Source organism: Psammomys obesus, unplaced genomic scaffold (genome assembly GCF_907164565.1).
Source record: "Psammomys obesus unplaced genomic scaffold, mPsaObe1.curated_primary_1811, whole genome shotgun sequence".
NCBI lineage: Eukaryota > Metazoa > Chordata > Mammalia > Rodentia > Muridae > Psammomys > Psammomys obesus.
The window spans coordinates 28279572-28300938 of NW_026593286.1; the positions used below are offsets into that span (position 1 = coordinate 28279572).

General features: G+C 40.1%; 1 protein-coding gene across 1 annotated transcript in view; it reads right to left on the reverse strand.

The window, feature by feature from the left end:
• Pard3b (par-3 family cell polarity regulator beta) overlaps nt 1-21367 on the reverse strand; it is a 517239-nt gene that overhangs the window by 377396 nt on the left and 118476 nt on the right. The window contains exons 10-12 of the mRNA XM_055616796.1: nt 13737-13907; nt 9544-9676; nt 2274-2376 (exon numbers count right to left, since the gene is read on the reverse strand). Coding sequence (XP_055472771.1) covers nt 2274-2376; nt 9544-9676; nt 13737-13907 — 407 coding nt within the window. The remainder of the gene's footprint in view (nt 1-2273; nt 2377-9543; nt 9677-13736; nt 13908-21367) is intronic.

The following is a 21367-nucleotide window of genomic DNA, read 5'->3' on the forward strand; positions in this document are numbered from 1 at the left end:
GCATGTTGGTGAGACTTTATGGATGTAGCTTTTGATATTACCAGAGACACAATCTCACAGCAAACTGGCTGATCATCTGGCTCTTACAATCTTTCTGGCCCCTCTTCTACAGTGTTCCCTAAGTCTTACAGGCAGGAGAGTTTTGTAGGTGTATCCGTTGGGACTGAGATCCATAACTCTGTATTTGGATTGGTTGTGATTTTCTGTAGTGGATTCCATCCCTTGCAAAGAGGAGTTTTCACAATGAGTTCTAAAGGTTACACTAGTTTATATTTCTCTAGCAGGGGGCAGGGGTTTCTCATTCTCCACAGCCTTGCTATCACATCTCATTTGTTTTCTTGAGAGTACTCACATTGACCTGCGTGAGATAGAATCTTGGGCAGCTTTAATTTACATTTTCCTGGTGGCTAGGAATATTGAACATTTAAGAATTATTTACTGGCTGTTTTTTTCCTTTTTTTTTTTTTGAGTACTGTTTGTTCATTTCATCAGCCTAATTATTGATTAGGCACGTTATGATTTTCGTCATTAATGTTTGCAGAACTTTGTATATGGTAGATATCAATGTATTCTACATACCAAGCCCTGTCTGGGACAGAGCTGACTGAGAGTCTCTCCATTCTGTAGGCTGTCTGTTCTCTCTGCACAGTTTTTCTTGCTGCTCAGAAACTTTTTAATTCCATACATTCCCATTTGTCGATTCTTGGGACAATTTTCTGTGCTGCTCAAAAAATGCTTGCCAATGTCATAACTCTGCTTTCCTCTAGCAATCTGAGTGTCTCAAGCTTTAAATTAAGGTCTTTGACCTGTACTGAATTGACTTTTGAGCAGGGTGAGAGATGTGTATCTAAAATCCTTCTTCTTGTATATTCCATTTTCTTAACATCATTCGCTAAATAGATTCTTTTTTTTTTTTAGTATATGTTCTTAATGCCTTTGTCAAAATTAGGTGGCCACAGACTTGTGCTTTTATTTTGGTATTCTCTATTCTATTCTTTTGTCTACATGTTCGTTTTGGTCCAAGTGCCAATCTGTTTTTGTTTTAGTTTTGTTTAACATTACGGCCTTGTAGTCTAATTCAAAGTCAGGTACTTGGACACTTCCTGAAGTGCTGTTTTTGGTAATCTGTTTTCTACTGAATTCATCTTAGTGTCGTCTCAATGGAATTATGCGGTATACATAGGAGGACATGTAAGGTAGAGTGAATGCAACTGCTTAACATACTGATTTTTCTGTACATTATCAAATTAATTTTGGATTCAGGATCAAGACAGACAATATAGATAAATGAGCAAAACTAACTACATTTGTCTGCTTGTCTTAAAAAGGCCCTACCAGTGCTGGTCTAGAATACTGTGGCTTCCAGTATAGTTCGTGATACTGTTTTGAGAAAAATAACTGATTTCAAAAACTAAAAGGCAGAGGTAGTTCAGCAGATGCCAGCTTCCCTCTGACAGAGTTGGCTCCACTCTTGTGTAGGTTTATTTTTAGCAGATTGTATTAAAAAGCATAGTAGAAATGACACCAGCATTGTTGCAAGAAAAATGAAGAAATTTCACAGGATTATCAAGGGAAAGAGAGTGGAATAAAATACACAGCTTTTTTTTTTAACAGCCATAATAAATACAGAAAATAGCAACGAGACAATTTAATGATTTTTAAAACTCATCAGAAGAACAAAATCTATGAATTCTCCTAGTTAAATAGTATGTATGCTTAGTAAATCTTCCTCCCTCATGCTTGCATGAGTCGAAAAGTTATTGATTTTCTAGTTTCTATTACAGAGCGGCTATAATATTAGGTACCCTTTTCAATATTTTAGATTATATGGTGTTGCTTTAATTTTTAGGTTCCATTAACTTTCTTGGAGCATCTATTTTTAAAATACCTTTCGGGTTTGCCAATTATAAAGAAAAGCTGAGGCTTTATGCTTTCCGGATTTTATTTTGTTCCTTCCTATGTTAGTTTTCTTTGAGTTCTGCTACTGTGGTCTTTAAACTTGTAAGAGAAAAAAGAAAAGAAAACAAACAAACAAAAAAAACCATTTATTTTCTTAGTGATGTTAATTATATAAGGATGGATAAAAAAAAAAATCCAGGAAGCCAATTATGAACAATGTAAGCTCTTGGCCACAAAAACCTATCTCTGGGAAGGAAAAATGGAGACTATGAGATTTCCATTCTAGACAGAAATAGAGTTTAAAATAAGGTTGCTGAGTTTTCCCAGAAACACCATAACAAGGGATCATTTATGACACATCATTTTATCGATACCTGTGGCTGAAATCTTCAAGGCCCCATTCCAGACCAGGATGATGCGGTGGTGGGGTCGGCGGTACTTCACTCTCGGCCCAGCCGTCACTGGGAAGCAATAGGTCTATAAAACGAGGAACAGATGAAGCTGTAGTAAACCAGAGGGAGAAGAATCCAGAGCCTACTTTTGTTTCAGTCCATCCCTCACACATAAACAACTTAGAAATCAATAAGCCTTTCCCTGGAATGGAATATGTCACAGGAATGGTCCCTGGGGGAGATGACCTCTGCCTCCTAATGGATGTCTATGTGGGTGGACCCACTCATTGGCCACTACAGCAAATAAACCCACACATCTCTATGACCTTTCCTTACCTGGAAAAGCCTGGTGCTTATCCATATCCCTGATATGTGTGATACTCATAAAACATGTCTTTTATACCTTACTATTTTTAAAAGTGTGGCTCTATTATAAATACTCCAAATTATAATTTAGGCATTTACCTGAGTGGGGAAAAGTACTGAAGAAAATGTCTTGAGATGCGGGATACTGTTCAATGTTTAGACGAAGTAGGGGAGAAAAGATCCACGTTTTCTATCTGTACCATAGGGAGGCCTTGTAAGCAAAAGACTGGAGTCTGAATTTGGGTTTTCCTACTTGATAAAACAGGCTTCTTCTACAGGCTATTCAGGAGTGGAAAAATAGCATGTACCCTGATCATCACTATTACCAACAAGAAGTGGGTTCTGATGAAACACTGTGGATCAGACATTATTTTATGCTGTTCATTGTGAACATTCTTTCTTTTAATACAATAACAAAATTAAGTGTGGATGAGAACTGTAGAATATACCAGTTAGAACAAAGTTTTTTTTTTTGTGTGTGTGTGTATGTGTGTGTGTGTGTGTGTTTGTTTTGTTTGTTTGGTGGTGAGATTATGTTTTTCTACACTTGACTCCTGCTGTTCTGTGAATCGGGGACCATTACCCAACTTCTCTAAGCCTCAGATTTTAAATACATAAAATGATGTTATAAGTGCCTTCCCTGGGGTGGGGGATGTAGCTGAGTGGAAGGGCCTTTACCTCACATACACAAAATCCTGCTCCCATACCTGGCACCACAAAATACAATACAAAGACAACACGAAGACCTGGCATGATGGCACACACACATACTTTTGGGAGGCAGTGGCAGGAGTATCTCAGATAGTTCAAGGCCATCCTGGTCTACTTTGAAAGTCCAGAACAACCAGGACTATACAGAGTCTCTATCTTAAAAAACAACAACAACAACAAAAATCCAACCAACCAAACAATAACAATAAAAACAATGTTAAAGAACTGCCTGTAATGCAAGATGAAGCAGATTAAACCAAGCACCAAACATTTACACAGTGACTCCTACAAATAAAGTGCTACATTAACATATAAAAGGTTATCATTCCATAAAGGTAAATTCTACTGTTTATCTATTAAAGTGAGGTATTTGATAATTGTGGGCCTAACATGTTCCTGAAGGTGAGGATAAGAACAAACCTCTTCTGTTCTCCAGAACTGTGGGTGGCAAGAGCGCCTCGTTTGACCCATCTATCTGCCAGGTGTGATGGTCCCTGCATGTTAGTCTGTGAGTCTTGGAGCAGCTGTTCTGGGTGAGCTGACTGTCCAGTCAGTAAACCAGATCCTGCAGATTGTCATTTCTATGACATGTGACTCTTAAACAGTTTTTATTGAGGTTGGTTTGTTGCTTTATGTGTGTGGCATGCATGTATAACTGTGTATGATGTGCCTTGCTGATGTCTTCAGAGGTCAGATGGTGTTGGATCTCCTGGATAAAATTGTGGGTGGTTTTGAACTACCATATGGGCCTGAGACCCAAACCTGTATCTGATTCAATCATGGTAAGTGCTCTTAATTGTGGAATGATCTCTCCAGCCGTGGCAGGTGGTTCTTATGCCATCTTGAAGGCTGTGTAGAACAATGCCAGGCCTTCCCTGAATAGGAGAGAATTCCCCTTGCTTGGATATGTTCAAACCAGTTTCTGGTGTATTTTGCTTTGAACTGAAATATCAGCTCTTCTGGGTCCTCAGGCCTGCTGGGCTATAGATGAGAACCTTACCAACATACTTACTTGTTCTGGATGTTAGATTCCTCCTCTATGGAGGAGTTCTTCTGGGTCCCAGCTTATTGGTTCACCTGAAGATTGTGTGGTTTGTCAGTCTTCATAACCATGTTAGGTGATTCCTTTATCTATCTATCTATCTATCTATCTATCTATCTATCTATCTATCTATCTATCTATCTATCTATCATCTATTTATTTATTTATAAAAATTACTATTTGCTCTGGTTTTGTGGGAAACTCAACCAAATACACCCAGTGAAGAATTGCTCCAACTCTGCTCCAGGAAATATTCTGGAATGGAGGGGCTGGGGACATACTCCTAGGAAGCAGGAAACCTAGCCACTGGCTCTGGAGTAACAAAACAGGATAAGACAAGGTGACCAGCAGTGTTCTGTGGACTTCCACCACAGACAATGGTGGTGGCAGTCAGACAGAGAGAGACTTGCAGACACAAAGTGGAAAGTCTACCCCGTAAATAGGAACAGGGGCAGACTGAGTCCTCTCTTCTACTGGCCTGGATCTTTTTAGCTGCAATCTCAATCCATCCCCATGCAGGTGGTAAATATAGACACAATCCTCTATCTTATTAGTTCAAACTAAGTTCACAGAATAAAAGTCTAAGCCCTTAGCAGTGGACTTCATCTCCTACTTGGCCATGCAAGAACGCATGCTATGCCCTGACCACAGCCCTGGGCTCACCTCCCTCAGCTGCTAATGACTGGAACATCTGTCTTATCTGTAAGAGTCTTACCCTGTTTCCAAGGTTCCTTGAAATTTCACCTCCTCTATGAAGCCTTCACTGTCACCTCGGGTTCCAACTGCTTTTATGACAAGGGGATAATGTTTACTTGGCAAACATCTGTGTGCCATTTCCCAGCCCTCTGTGCCCCAGACTAGTTCTTGCAAATGGGATGTAAGTTGCTATGGTGAAATGCCATTGCCTGTCTCAGAAGTTCTGAGTGTATGTCTGCTGTCCTCCCCTGCCCTAAGCTTGTGATATGTTATAAGAATGAGCCTCTATATGGGCCTTAATCATCAAGCTGCCATGTTCCATGATGTCTGTTTTTACCCACTAACATTTAGATTTATGTATGAATAACATAAAATAAGTCCTTTATCACATCTATCACATTCTGTTTTGGGGGAGACAGCTATTTATTGGCCTATCAAGCTGTAGTCTATTGATCAACATTTTTCTAACTAGACTGATGGTAATTTCTTGTCTTTTCCTTTGTCACTTCTGAAGCCTCGTGTCCTTTAGAGCCTTCTAATGGCAGTTACTTTAACTTTTATTGTATTCTTAGGTCCCAGCTGTTTTTCTTAGCATATTCAGCAGAGCAGAGGCAAATATCACATTGGTTGACTCTGAATGCAACATACTCAGGCCTTGTGGACTTTTGTTCTCTTGAGCCTGACACCATTGTTAAGCTTTGTATCGAGAATATGAGTGTAGAATTCTAATCTCATACCAATAATATTTCTGAATTTTATTGACTGTATGAGGTGCCTTCCTAATACACACACACACAGCTGTGAATATTGACAATGTTTCTTTTTGTCACTAAGTTATTGTTGGCTAAATGACCTTCTTTAATTATCAGATTTTGTGTTTTGTTTTGTAGGATCCATAGAGTGAAGAACAGTTGAGAGATGGATAGGTGAAATTATGGCTTTAAATAAGGTAAGAAAAAAATATGTCCCTGGTCTGAAATTAGCTCACAATTTGGCCTTTAAGTAAAATTTTGTTGAAAATAGCCGTACCTTTTCGTTTGTGCACTGAAACAATAGTTGTTTTTGTGCTACAATGGTTTTGCACAGTGGCCAGGTGTAGAGCTTGATGATCCTGCCTTAGACTCTTTTCTTTTTTAAATTTATTGATTTGATTTTGTGTGCATTTATGTCTGTGCTCTACGAGGACAGAAGAGGGTTCAGATCCCCTGGAAATGTAGGTACCGACAGTTGTAACGTGTTATGTAGATGCCGGGAATCGAGACTAGGTCCTCTGGAAGAGCGGCCAAAGATCTTAATGGCTGAACCATCCCTCCAGGCCCAATTTTGGAGTCTTCTTGAGGGCAATAATAGTGTTGCAGCATTGCACATGCCTCTGCTTTCCTGATAGTATTTGACACCAAAATTTCTATCAGTCAACAGTAGTCAAACTGAGAAGGAGAATTCAATTTCTGGTCAACATTGCAGAGTGCCTCCTGCTACAAAGTGATGGACCCACTTTGGCTCCTACAAAGATAAACATTAGGAGAATTTCATTGTTTCTCCAGAACCTTCCAGGAACTATGGATGCAGTGGGACACGGCACATAATGGAAATGTCTGATTTGAGGTAAAGAAGAAAGACCCAACTCCGTGGATGAATAAAAGGATTTAGACAATGTGTGACTAGATGTCACCTGAGGTAAAGGGTGCAAAGGTGAGGAGAGCAAGAAGAGAGAGATCACAACTAGAGGCAGACTGTACTGAGGCTCCGTCCATCAGGAAAAGTCTTCAGGAAACACAGTGTTGGTGTACCTTATGGCTATTCAGATGCCTAACTAGCTTGCAGAAAGCCCCAGGGACACACCCCAGGGGCACAGCCTCCAGGCTTGTTGCTTGCTGTCCTGTAACACCACACTTCTTCCACAGGAGGCTCAGCTAACAATCTTACAACATGAATGTGAATTTTCTGGCGTTATAATTTCACGAATGTTATTCTAACAATTCCTTTTGTGTGTAACAGCTTGAAGGAAAAATAAAATAAAATACTGATCACACTGTGGGTGGTTTGTACTATTATTATAAAAGTAGATGGAACACAGAATATCAACACTGGAGTCTTAAACATACGAAGAAAAGAAAAAGGGGAAAGAGGAAAATTAATGTTTTGCCTGCCCCAGCTTCTCTCCTCCCTAGAAATTACATTTTGTCAAATTAATCTTGTTCTGCTCAAAGAGGCCCTTAAAAGTCAGTTGTGATGAGGCCACTACTACAGGTCAAAGGTCCTCTTGGCGTGTAGCACCTCTGCTGTCTAGGAAACTCGGGGCTTCTTGGAATTTCTCAAAGTGCAAAATGTTAAGACTTGAAGTGAGGCAATGGACTTAATGAAAGAAGCATGGTGCTACTTTAATTCTACTATGTTCATGAAAATCTCTAAGTCAGTCGGCTTACGTGAAGAGTAAGCCTAAAGGCCAGCCCCTAGCTGAAAGTGCAATTGGCCATGCTATGAGAAGCCGAATTTTGGCTATCTGGTGATGTAGTACAAACACAAAGGGACCTAACAATAGACAGGCTTTTTACTTTCTTTGAGCAAACAGTGGTTAGTTGTCTAAGAGGCTTAAGAGTGAGCCTCTGGGATCTAGCCTCTTCTCCCTCCATTATTGTCTTGGAGTACCACACTGCTCCAGAGTGGGCATTACCGATAAATTTCTAGCACAGATGGGCAAGGTCTTGAAAGAGCTGTAAAGTCAGCGTTGGAAATGAAGCAGGATCCTGGCATGTTGCTGCTTGGTGGGATTTTTGGTTTGGTTGTTGTTATTGTTGATATCTTTTCACTGGAATGAAAACTTCTCTATCCAAATCTGTTTTAGATTTTGGTCCCTTGTGCTCCAAGGACTCGCTTTTTCAATGCAGATACAAAACATAAAGTTCTAAGGGTGCTTCTATGTTCTGCAGAAAAATTCTGTTCCTTCCATGCTTTGTTGATAGTGCACTGAAAGTCTAAGAACTGTCAAGAACACACAATTTACTTAAGGGAAGCCAATATGCACTGAGTAATTCTTTTTATCTGCTTACGAGGGAAAGTCAGCATTTCATAGGCCTTCTTAGAAGTAGTAGAAGGACTTCAATGGTTTCTAGGACCCAGTACAAGGCAGGCCCTTTGCTGTGGGTGAGATGAGCCAGGGACAGGAATCGAATCCAAGCTCTAGGTATATCAAGTATGCATAATCTTAGGTAAATTGTTTATTCTCCCAGGCCTTCTATTTCATCACCTGTAAAATGAGGCTAATTATACGATCCACTTTGAATTTGAATGTAAATTGCTTAACATGGTAGCTAACAAACAAGAAATACTTAAAATGAAAAATTTTCAGAGGAATCCCTGTCCTTAACATCTTATTCAGATGAAATAGTTTAATGTTCAAGAAATCTCAGGTTTCCGTTTGGGGGTTCTTCCTGCGTTATTATGGTTTGGAGACACCTTAAATGTCTAAAGTACAGAGTTGATGGTATAATGCGTATTACCTCCACTAAACAGAAGACCATGCCACCTCTGCAAACCAGACTATCGAATATCAGGGATACATAAGACGTTCATTATGTGTTATCAAATGAGAAAAAAAATCTTAGAAATTACCTATAGTACATTTTATTTTATGTATACAGATTTGCATGAAGAGAGGACTTGAAAGACCTACATAAAATGTTATTGATTAGGAGCTATGATAGATAGAGGGATGAGTAATATTAAATTTTCTTTTTAATGCTTTCCTCTAAAATTTCTACAATGAATATGTATGTATTGCTTTTGCAATATAAAAAGTAAAAGCTATTAAAGAAAGGAGATGCAGGGAGATAAAACAAGTTTCTTGGTGACCTGGAGTGTAAGCTTCAAAGAACAATGGAGAAAACCCAGGAGTCTACTTGAAATGTGATCCATTCCAGTAATAAGAGAGCGTGCTATACAACAATGAGAACAGTCCAGCTGCCATGTCGACGGCCCCAAGCTGTGCTGTTCCACTATTTATCACATTCATCGTAGGACCAAGCACAAAGCTTGGAGTCACATCATGGCCATTTTGTGGTTTCATGTAAATCCATGAGATTTTTAAAGTGACTTGGTAACTTCCAATGATTAAAAAGATCTTCAAAAACCTCACAGTTTGCCATCTTTGATTCTGTAGTCGTGGTTTGTTTTATATAAAATCCTCATGTTTGGGGCAGCAAGCACAGAAACTGTCACTTAAACTGGAGGCCTTGCCAGGAATCTGATTCACAAGTTCTGACTCAGCGCTCTCACCCACCCTCAGAGCTCATGGCTCTGAGTGACAAAGTCTGCACTTTGCCTAATTAACTTTTTCTTTGTCCCTGATACTTTTTCCTCCTTCTCAGCGAAAGCCTTTTTTTTTTTTTTCGTAGTTTTGTGTATTAATTGAAGAGAATGGAAATGGACAGAGTTTACCTTTCCTTTTATCTCGTGGACTGTAGGTGCCAAACGGATATAGTATACTGCCATCATTTCGCCTGGAGGTGTTCAGAGCTTCTTGACAGTTGTCAAAGCATGGTCTGGAAAGGGCCCTGCATTCCGGGAGCTCCTAAGGGACAGAAACAAAAAGTGACATTTTAAAACTACATTCCAACTCGGACATGTATATCTTCAATAGCGGAAAATAAAAATGTCCCCAGCAGTTCAAACATCCTTCAGTACAAAATAGACAGCACGGACAATGTAGTGTTAAGGATTATGAGTGCTGATAGCCAACACAAAAAGAGGATTTACTTTATTATTCTTTCCCTCGCTTACAACTGCCTTCTTTCAAATTTTCTTCCATCTGGGAGTACAGCTTGTGGCAGTGTCAATATGAGAATACAGTTCATGCCAAGGGTGTTTCTCTGCCAACCAGCTGGTTCCTCTCTCCCTCTGCCACTCTCTTTCCCTCAGCTAAGTGCATATGCTCTAGGACAAGTCAGAACCCAAGCACTATTTGTCACCAGAATGCCATGGTTGTGTCCCACAGTGGACCCCAGGCCTTTGGCCAGATGCTAAAGTAAATGGCTGTGACAGGGTCGGACAGTGGTTCTCTCTGGAGTCTTTTTTTTTTTTTCCTTCTGCATTTCTCTTTCCTGTTTGGATTCTGACATTCTGTAAACAAATTCACAGTTTTCTGTGAACTGCTGTATCCAGAATAACACCCCCCACACACACCACCCTCCCCAGGTGCTGAGGAGGTAACAGGAGGCAGGCCCGTGACAGTAACTCAGTTACGATTTCAAGCGAATTGTGGCATAGCGAGCTGTCTGGTGCTCTTGTTCCTATTATTTGTCTCCCTAACAGATTTCAGGGAAACAAATGATTTGGAAGTCATTCCATCGCTCTTTCCTTGGCCATTTGTGAGAGGCACATGTCACAAACACAGATCTACTCCCCAGCTCCCTCCTCCAGGAAAGCATTTGGCTGAGACAATGCGTTTGATTTTACTTTTTCTTCTTTAGTTACAAAAAAAAAAAAAAAACCCTCAGTATCTAGCTAAACAAAATATTTGAAGCATTCACTTCTATTCTGTATGCTAAATAATTAAAATGTGTTCAGCTGCAGAGGGCTATTGGCTTCTTGTGGCAGGTTCTAGCAGTTTTCTCACACTTAGCATGTTGCCCTTGGCTGCAGTACTGCCAGTCCAACCAAAACAGGTATGAGAGACCAGTGACTCTTACGTTAAAGCTGGAGTCCCCGGTGGGCAGGAGAGGTAGGACTCGCCTTGCATTGCCTTGTGTTTTCACTTAACAATAACAACAAGAACAAAAACAAATTTTTTTCTGCTTTCCTAGCTCTTTGATAAATGACACAATCAATATCCCAACAACTGATCAGTAACCGGCCTAATTAAAGCACCCAGCCTGTAAAATAGAGCTGTCGTGGAGGCCTCCATTAGTGTCCCAGCCAATAAAAAATATAATGGATTTTTAAACATGTTCTGCCTCTGTGAAGATGAGCTGCAGAGGAGAGGAAAATGTTTTGGGAAAGGGGAAAACAAAACCAGGTCATAACCCATTTTTTTAAATACCAAGTCTCTAGGCGCAAACCGAATCACGATTCAACCTGAAACTCATCCTTTGAAAAACATGCTTCTGTTCAAAATGATTCTGATTCACTCACGGGCTCATTATGTATTCTTCCTGAGGTTCTCATCAAAACTGTTTACCTATCTTGTGCAACTGGGTAATATGGGGGAAAAAAACCCAACAACTTTATATTTTGACTTTTCTTAAGTAGCATCTTCATTTCTTTTCAATATCAGCCTAATGTTCCAGCAATTATGTTGGCATTCTTGCCAAAGCTAACTAATTGATTTGCCCTGATGTCTGAGCAGTGCACAGACCTCCTCTGGGTTATGGATGCTTTTCTATGGACCAGAGGGTACTTGCTACTCTGTGGGAGAATAGATGGAAAAGCAGGTGTGCACAGTCTATGCCGACACAGTGTAGCAGAGTCGGGAGATCAGAGAGCTGATTTTTTTTTAATTTAATAAAGATAAGCTGTACATTAGGCTTCTGTCTTTATGAGGAATAATGCTCTTTAATCTTCATGGCTACCACAAAGATTCTCAATTGCTGAGTCAAGTGCCTGCTCATTCCCCATGGAAAGCATGTAAATATTAGGGAAAGAAAATGGATCTTGTTTAAATGTCCTCATAAAAATGGCTGTTTCTAACAGTTCCTATTCCTGATCAATTCCCTGGTGAACAATATGAACGAGACACACATGAGGATGGGTAATGAAAGGTAACACTTTCTTCTGCTGGGATAATGCCAGCCCCATTCCACTCCAGATTGTGGAAGGAAAGATGAAAATACCTCACTAAAGAAAAAGCCTGACAGCAAGCTACCCCTCGTCCCTGAGCTGGAACATTACATCTATCTACTGCCATTCACATGTGTTTTCGACTGAGATATGGAATGAGGAAAAATAAACACATCTCTATGTCTATTAGATCCATACACGTTCTTGTCTCTTTTTGTTTAGGCTTTTGGCCTCTGCATGAACATGGCACCCTAGAGCATTTCCCATTCTTTTCTCTTAGTTGAAGTATCTTTGTTAAAGGAAATAAATTAAAGGTAGCTATAATATGCAGATATATAAGAAGATACGACTGAGACCTTCCCTATGATGTCCTTCACATCACTTTCCACTAAGTGGGTTCCTTGCATCTCAGGACTCTATAGGAAGGACCAAATTGCACCAGACAGAGCCTCTTCTCTTTAGGAATCAGTAGAACGGGGCACTCAAACTATGTACATAGTAAGTGAAGCCCATTAAATATTCATGAAGACTCTGTCACTTAAGCAGATGCACTTGTGGAAAACAAGCTCATTCATTATATATAGTCTCCAGTAATTGGCCAATTTACATTTATTTAACATCTACAAGGTTATGTACAAAAGAGCATAAAAGGTACAGTTACTCTTTACCAATAGCTGATAATACAGCAAAGGAAAATGGTCTATCATTTCACCACTCAAGACCCCATCTTTCGGATGAAGTAGGTTTCATATGCAGCTTTTCATTCATTTAGCAACATTTTTTGGGAGCCTATCACATTCAGAGAAATGAGATTCAAATAGTGGATAAAACAGGTACTTCTGTCTGTCTTCTACACATTCAGCACTCACATTAGCTGCGTATTTTCACTGTCAGGAAACAGCAAATTGAGGATTTTTACTCAAGTAATCCATATACAATACAAGGAGTCCCACTGACCTATATTTCCTTTTGGTGCTCTTTCAGTTTTAAATTTTGGTTGAACTTACTACTGAAACTAATGTTTGCTATTGTTTTTCTAAGTAGTATATACTCTTACTTTATATGCAGCTCCAGTACAGAAACACATCTTGGCCTCAGAGACTATCCTAATATGATGATGCATGGTGTGCTGATATTTTTGTTTATTTTTATGAACTTACTCTTTTTCCATTTAGGAATATTTAACACTTAATCCTTCACATGTAATATAAAATATTGTTTTAACACCAGCTTTCTTTAGTTTTGTGTAAAGGGAATGCCCAGTTATGTCAGTACTTAAGAATTATTTTATACTCAAGGTTCATATGTCACTTTCCCAACATTTAAAAATTATGATCAAATATTTAAAAAGAAATAGGACTTCTATTTATTTAATAAAATGAAGTGTGCAGTTTGCTTAAAAGATCAAACTTTAATTTAGCTACATCTCAGGCTTGTATTATATAAGTGTAGTTTATAGGGGAGGAATATAGAATTTGAATATCTCATTATAATCTTCACATTAAACACTATATATATTCATCCAATCAGAATCCTTCTAAGGTATATGCCTTGATAATAGACCACCAAAATTATACTAAAATAGTTTTAAGAAGTCCAGAACCCTAAGGATTTTTTAGTATAATCCCTTGTAAACACAGACCTGTGATATTTGATAAATGCTTTACTTTATATGCATATTTTCATCGTATTTAAAATATACAACCATTTGTTTCTTTCATATATCCACCAGTCTGTCTGGGGCGTATTTTCCCAAGTACAGACTCAACAAATGTCAATCTACCACATGTGTGATGGAATCAGCATATTCTGGTGGCCATTTGAGCAATGTTCAGGAAAGTCAAGAATAGAATCACCTCCAGTGGTCTTTCTGTCCTCCTCAGAATCACCAACTGGATCATGCCCCGGATGTTTCCCTCCATGGACATGGACCTCCTCAGTGTTTCCATGGCTTCGTGGTTGGACTTTCCCAGGAGGGCTTCCCCGTTAACAGCAATCAGTTGGTCATTCATTCGCAGTCGGCCATCCTGAGACAGAGGGGAGAAAACAGTGTGAGACCGGAAAGCATGGTGAGGACATGGTGATTGGAGAAAAGTTCAAGTATGAAGATGAGAGATTTGGAAGTGTATACTTCAGCTCTCAGGGATGATATATTTTCAATGGCCGGAAGAGGTTCTGGAGCTTTTCAAGCAGTCACAAATTCTAACAACAGTGTGTGTGTTACTACTAACAATCTGTGTGAAAGGAATTATTTTTAGAAGGCTTAGAGTCCAGAGCTGCACTAATTTAAACGTTTGTGATGTTTGTTCCTCTTGTCTTTATCTGGCAAGCATATGAATGTAGCACACCTCTGCCATTTGCTCTAGCAAAGACAGTTAGGGTTCAGAGAACAGAGGTTAAGAAACAAAGGCGGTAGCCATCTCTCCAAAGCAGGTTGTTCCAGGCTTGGAGAGACATGCTTAAAAGTTATGTACTTGAAAGCATAACGTGTTTCCTAATATCACTGCTAGCTTTATTGGATGGAACAAACAAATTCCTTGCATAATTTTCTCCAACTCAAGCACAACACTGCTCATCAGCCAGTCTTCAGAAGAACACAGATGTGTGTGGGAAGCACCAATTTACCCTAATACCTCTAGCAGCAAAGCTTGACAAAGGGAATTGTCAAGCTATTTCCTGGGATGTTCAGGCTAATAAATACTTGCATACAGCATCTCCTAGAAGAAACACCATTTGTTACTAGGCACCAGGGACCCTGATGTGTGGAGGGTCAGCCTGACTCCTCTTTCCATCATGCAAGGCAATGCACTCAGAAACCATCTTCAGCCAGAAGCCTCCCATAGGCTGGCATTCTAACATTTGCTGATAAACTGGAAGACCACCTCTTCAGGAACACAATTAGGGCAGACAACTTGGGAAGACTGAGGGAGAACAGGGCTTCAGGTGCTGGTGACTGGGGACTCTCCTATGCTACTTGACACTCAGGAAGCCACAAGGTTCAGATACAATTAGTAATCCTGTCCTGATGCTGCCGTCAATGCATTCAACAGAAACAGGAGTAGGTACGCATACTACTGTACTTTTCCAGAGACTTCTTTCATTAAGTATTTTCTGGGATGCTCACAGACTCAACAAGTTACAGAGATAAATGTTTCTGTAAAATTTCCCACAAAAATAATCAGAATCCGGGAAGTATAACTAGCCTAGGGTCATAATAGCATGGTGTCAGATGAGACTCACTCAGGATTTGAGCCCTTCAGTCCCTCTCTCCCCATAGCCTACCTTCTCTAAGTTATCGCTGTGCCTTGACTAAATAAATGTAAAAGAATTCTAGCAGAAAGAAGTATCTGGGAAAGAAGTTCAAATGAGCAGAATGAAATGCCAAAGTGAGAATAACAAAAACAAAACCTCCCTGAGAAATGATCAAAACAGACACAGTGAAGATTGGAAGCCAGCCTTTGAGCCTCAGAGAGAAACCCATGGGCTAGCTGATAGCCTTTGATTAATACAAGGGCAGGTGGTCAGAGGAATTGTTCCCTAACGAACACAGAAGAGAAGGGGTGAGAGCCGTTGGTCCAGAGGGCATGTGGAGATGTGATGCCCTACACATTACCTGGTGGATGGGTTCTTGGCCACACAGGATTGAACAGGCCACTCAAAGGAGCATATGCTCACTTGAGAAGGGCATTGAGAATGGCAAAGCAATGGGATCAATAGAGAGCGTGCAAAATCAGATACAAACTGTCTGTCCAGAGGCCCGCCTGCCTCATGGGAACTTAATGCCTCCTCCCTCTGGCTTTGGAACTTCACTTAACCTTTACCCTAATTTACCAAGAAAGAAATCTCTCTTCTCCTATCCAATTGTGAATCGGGCTCATAGAAGAATGGGATTAAGCCTCCGTGAAACGGTAGAAGTGAGTAAAACAAGCACAGCCTTAATGGTTTAGTCACATGAAATGAAGCACAGCTGGATCCATTCCAATTTGTCATACGATGGGAGGAGGACCACTGGGGTGAATCTTGTCACTGAAATTCTCCTGATGTGGCTGGAAGCTGATGTGCAAATTTTAAAGATGAGGAGAGAGAAGAGCGGGACAGGGATACTGGCTCTGTTAGCAGGAAACGAGACAGCATTAAGATCTGTAGAGGTCTGTCAGCTGGAAGGGCACCTCGGCAGGAAGAGAAACAATAAAAACCAAAGGAATTTGAGAGAGAATTCAATGATGGCAAAGATGTGAGAAGAAAGCAGTTGTATATAAAAGCATGTGCCAATTGCACCCCAGGTTTCAGCCATTTATAATACGTCCAAGTAGGATATGTTTACTATAGCGAGGTCCAAAACAAAAAGACAGGTCAGGTGACCCACTGGATTTTTTTTTCCCCTGAGACATTCACATTTATCTCATGTCACTAGAGAGCTGTGGGCACAATAAAAATCCACGCACTCTCGTTTGCTGGAGTGCCTGTCCTGTTGCTATTGGTGTGTGCTTCTTGCTCATAAGATAAATGATGAGTAATTTCATTAATGGTAATACCAGGAAGACAATATTGTCTTAACATTTAGAACACCATCATGGAGCTTTGAGCTTAGAAAGGTCCTCAGAGGTCATCTTGTCCAACCCCTTCCATTTACAGATGAATGATATAATGCTCCAAGAAGACATCATTTATCTAACACCTATTAGGAGAAGGCACTTCCGTATCTATTAGGACTGGCTCAGCTGGTTAAGATCAAAGTTGGAAAAGAACAGAACAGTCCTAGCTCTGAATACACTGGAATGTGCTAGTTATGTGGAAAATAGTGATTGATCCCCACAAGAGTCCTGCTTCAAGAGAAGACGCTCAAAGCCAGGGAAGACAATGTGGTCTGCTGAAAGAGGGAGGAACGGAAATCTAGGGACATATACAGAATGCATGGACACAGCAAGGTTTAAGAGATGCGTAAGCATGGGAGCAAACTGGAGGAAGAGGAAAAATCTGTCCTCTAACTACAAGTGCCCTACTTAGATATCATTTAACACAAAATTGCTTGAACGAAGAACTCACTGCTCAAATCCAAATGTATCCCTCAAAATCATGCATATCTTTTCACTTTTAAGTAATTTCACCAAATAAATTAGTTTTATCTAATATTTTCCTATATATGTGTCTATTAATTAATATTTCTATCAATTTCTATTAACCTTATGTTCAGATAGGTATTTGGGCATCAGAGTAAAAACCCATGACTTTATAAAAGTGAGTACAAATATCCAAGGATGCTACTTGGGGATTTTAGGATACTTACTTCATCACAATCTGGGCCATGCTTGCACTTTTCAAAGAAATAAATCTTGGGTTTGCAAGATGGCTCAGAGAGTAAAGGCACTTCCCATGTAAGCCTGATGACATGAGTTCGGTTCCCGGAACCCACATAAAGGTGGAAGAAGAGAACTAACTCCTCAAAGCTATCCTCTGGCCTCCACATGTGTGTCATGACATATGTGCTTACACATATGTAGGACTCATGTATACATGTGCTTATAGTAACAATAATAAAATCATTTAAAAGACAGAAAAAAAACCCTTTTTTTTCCTATCTTACTATCAGCAGAACCTTAAACAACAATGTTGAAAAGAGGGGAAAATAATGATAGTAAAAACAAACAGTGACTTCCTAAGGATACGTTAACGGGGACATGAAAAACGTATATGAGATATAAGTCTCTCTCTTGCCTGAGCCTGGAATGGCTTAGAAAGTTATCAGCCCTAACCACTTATCATAAAAGAAGGGATCAAGGGCTCAGTGAGCTGATGCATAGTATTACGTTTCTCTTCTGTAGAATATCTGTGGAAGCATTTTACGTGAATTCTTCCAATCAATTCTTCCGATGACCTTGGGATATAAATATTACTTCCTACTACATAAGGATGTACAGGCAGAGGATCAGTCTCATTAATTGATTTCAGAAGGGTCTTAGCATAGCCAGCCCTTCTAAGCTCCCCTCTCTTTCTGTTTTGAGATAAGGTCTCAGTTTGTAGAACAGGCTGACTTGAGCCTCACTATGTAACCCAGGCTAGCCTCACATTCACAGCAATCCTTCTGCCTCATCCTTCCAGTGATGGGGATATGTGTGAGCTCCTGTGATACAATTTTGATTCCAAAGTCACATTTCTAGAAATGATTAAGGGCACTAAAATATTAATAAAACTTAATAAGTTTCTACTGTGTAGTCATTATGCTTAAACTCTCTCAATGCATGAGGTAATTGAAACCTTACAATAACACTATTTTTTTTTTTTTTTTGAGGTTGAGAGGAGCTGGATGCATTGTTGGTTGTCATGTTCTGTGAGTAGATCTGAGCCAGGTCTGGGTCACTCTCGAGTCTTGTTTCCAGCCACTTTGCTAATAATCCTTAAGCTATATGGGTTCTTGGACCTCTCTGAGAACCTAATAAAAGTTACAGATCCTAGTCTCTTCAAAGCAAATGTCTGCACCAGAGTTTCTCCACTGTTGCACATTTGGACTAGATAATTCTTCGTAATGAGGCACCGTCATGTGTGCTGCATGATATTTCGGGTGCCTCCCGCAGCACTGCACTGACTTCCAGGGGACCCTGTGACCTCCTAGCTCAGCTCCTGGTACTCAACTCTTGACCACTTCCTCTGTTCCGAACTGATGACGTTGTACAGCCCAGTGTACTCCTGTTGGTCTGTTTTTATAAAACTCCTCTACGGAAAACTGTAGGGGTGCAAAGGACAGACTAAGAAAGCCTAGGCAAAGAGCGGGGCTCTGCAGATTCTGGGAGAGCTGGCTTTCCCAGGGAGAGTTGGCTGGGGCCCAAGGCCAATCCACGTTAGTCCAGGGTGTTGAGAGGATTAATCATGACCAGATGTTAGCTCCTGCCTCTGCTTGTTTCTAACAGGACCCTTGGTAAGGCCTCCTGGGATATTATCAACACCCACGACCCAAGCCCCAAAGTCAGACTTCACAGCATACATTCCCTGGAGCAGCAGACACTCCAGGCAAGGTGGGCACCTGATTATTGAGACAATTTTCCCCCAAAGAGCCCTATTTAAGGCTCTAAAATTACTTGGGACAACACCTGTCTATCGTATTTTTAAAAACCAAACAAAACGTAAGACAAATCAATGCAAAAGAAATCGATTCGAGTGTGTTATCATTTAAAGTTACTTAGAAACAACAGTTTGAAAAAGACTCAAGTAAGCAGGCAGTCTGGGCCACACTGTATGTCTGCAGTTCTCGTTTTATACTGCTTCATACATGTGAGATGTTTTTGATATCCACATCTCAGCTGAAGGAAAAGGGATACCCCTCTCATCAAGGGTACTGTCTGATGTATATGGCTTTGCCAGTGCCCCTCCGCCTGTCCAAAAGTCCTTTGCACTTATGTGATAGCTCCTTATCCTTTCTAGCAAGCCTTGGCAGCCATCTTGCTCTCACAGTTAATCTCCAGCACAGCTAACTCCTCCTTTTCACGCTGTTTCTGTTACTATGGGTATTGGTCTATTGTCCTCACGGAATTAGTTTCTCACAAGCTGAATTTAGTATCCTTACATTCCTAGATAGTAGAATGAGGAAAATTATTCTCTGTCTCCAGTTTCTTGTAGATTGCCTAACTCACTCCAGAGGCTAAGAGAGTGGTTGCTAAATTGAGTCACTTGAAAAAAAAAAATCTTTTAGTCAGGTACATTGGGACTGGGGGAAGTTTCACCTATAACAAAGAAATCATGTAAGTTATCAGCTGTACCTAGGAAGAATTCATGAACCCAGGCTGGCTTGATTCTTTTTGTATACCGGCCACATCTTCACCTTTTCAGCTATTGTAAACTTTTTGATGGATTGATTTAGTTAGCATCTGAACACCACTTACTTGCATGGGGCAGGTCAATAAGGTCCTGGCAACTGTGGCATGCAGAAGTGTTTCTAAGGGAACAAAGGAGCTTCGTCTGTGCATCGGGACATACACACTCAAGATCATTTTGATAGAATGCTTTCAAAACGTAGCCTAATCCTTTTCATTTAGAACTTCCGGATAAATATGGGGCATACATTAAAACCCTACAACTCATAGCTTCCTACAGCCACGCTTACCATTTTTGCAGCAAGAACGTTTGTGAAGGCCTGACTAAGAATCTCGGAACTATCCACTGGGCTGTGGCACGGTAATACATTCTGTGCTTGTTTTACATTTTCCTGTTTCCTGTCATTCCAGCTCCCTTTCCATCCCTTCCTATCTCCTTCCGGATTTTGTGCTCTTAATTTACTTTGGCCTAGAAAAGCAGATTTAGAAATCTGGTTAAGAAATATGTGTTATACATGAATCAGGAATATTCTGCATGAATGCATAAGCAGATTAGAATCTCAGAGATCTTTCCCATTGAAAAAAAATTACCGTATTTACTTTTTTTCTTCTTCTCTATGTTTTTGGTTTCTTTGGGGTGGCAAATATGTTTATTTGTTTTGGTCTATGAGAACTACCTGAGGTACTCAGCTAGGTTGTTCTCATGTTTCGTTACATCCCCAACATTGGTATGTAATTTCTATGAACTGCTTTAGCAAAATTTCAGGTTTTGTTCCAGGAGCAGTTATGCCAAGGGAAAGACAACACAATATGGCCTGGGTATGTGGGAAAGCGGGGAGAAAACAAAGAAAGAGGCAGGCTCCACATCCTGTCAGGTACATCCTTAGTGAATTTACACTTCCCATCAGGCCCTTCTTCTCGAAGGGCTCACTGGCTCCGAGTTGCATGCCCCCAGGGAGGGCATCCAAATTATAAACTATTTTTTTTAAATAGGTACTAATTTTAAGTCCAAAGCACCATCATCATGATAGAGCAATTTGTATAGATTACCTTTTCTTTAAGACTATGGCATCAGATGTGCTCTCAAGCTTAATGAGATCTGTGTATCCAGAATGTACAGTTTCAAATCTTGCCCAGTGCAGACCAGATGTGCTTTTTATTTGTATTTGCACAAATGAAAAATTCAGAAGTGATAAAGACTGGCAAGAAAAGCAATGACGGAGGCTGAACTGAGACGGTACAATGTTAGAAAATACGTGGCTTGGCCTCGTTGTAAAGTCCTGGTGTCTAAATTCTCAAATGATAAGCTTGATCGCATTAGTTAATGCCTGCTAAGAGTTTCAATGCGTTAAAGGAAAACTGGCTGACAAGCATTTTCCTTATACTTTCAGTTAGTGATTTCCTTTTTAATTTTATTAAACATAAAATTCTTACTGGGTAGGTAGATTACAAATCTCTTGGTTCATTTTCCAGTTCCAGTTTGTAGTTGTGCATCTGTGAATGGGGACCCCTTGTCAGTTCTTACAGCTGAGAGTACAGTGTAGCTTCTCACAACCCAGACTGCCTGGACCTCTGTCCCAGTACAAGCTAGAATGCAGCCAACTACCACTGACGCCTCAAAGTCCTCCCGCTGGTAGGAAATGTATCAATTTTAAGAAAAATGGAGGGTTGGAGAAATCATT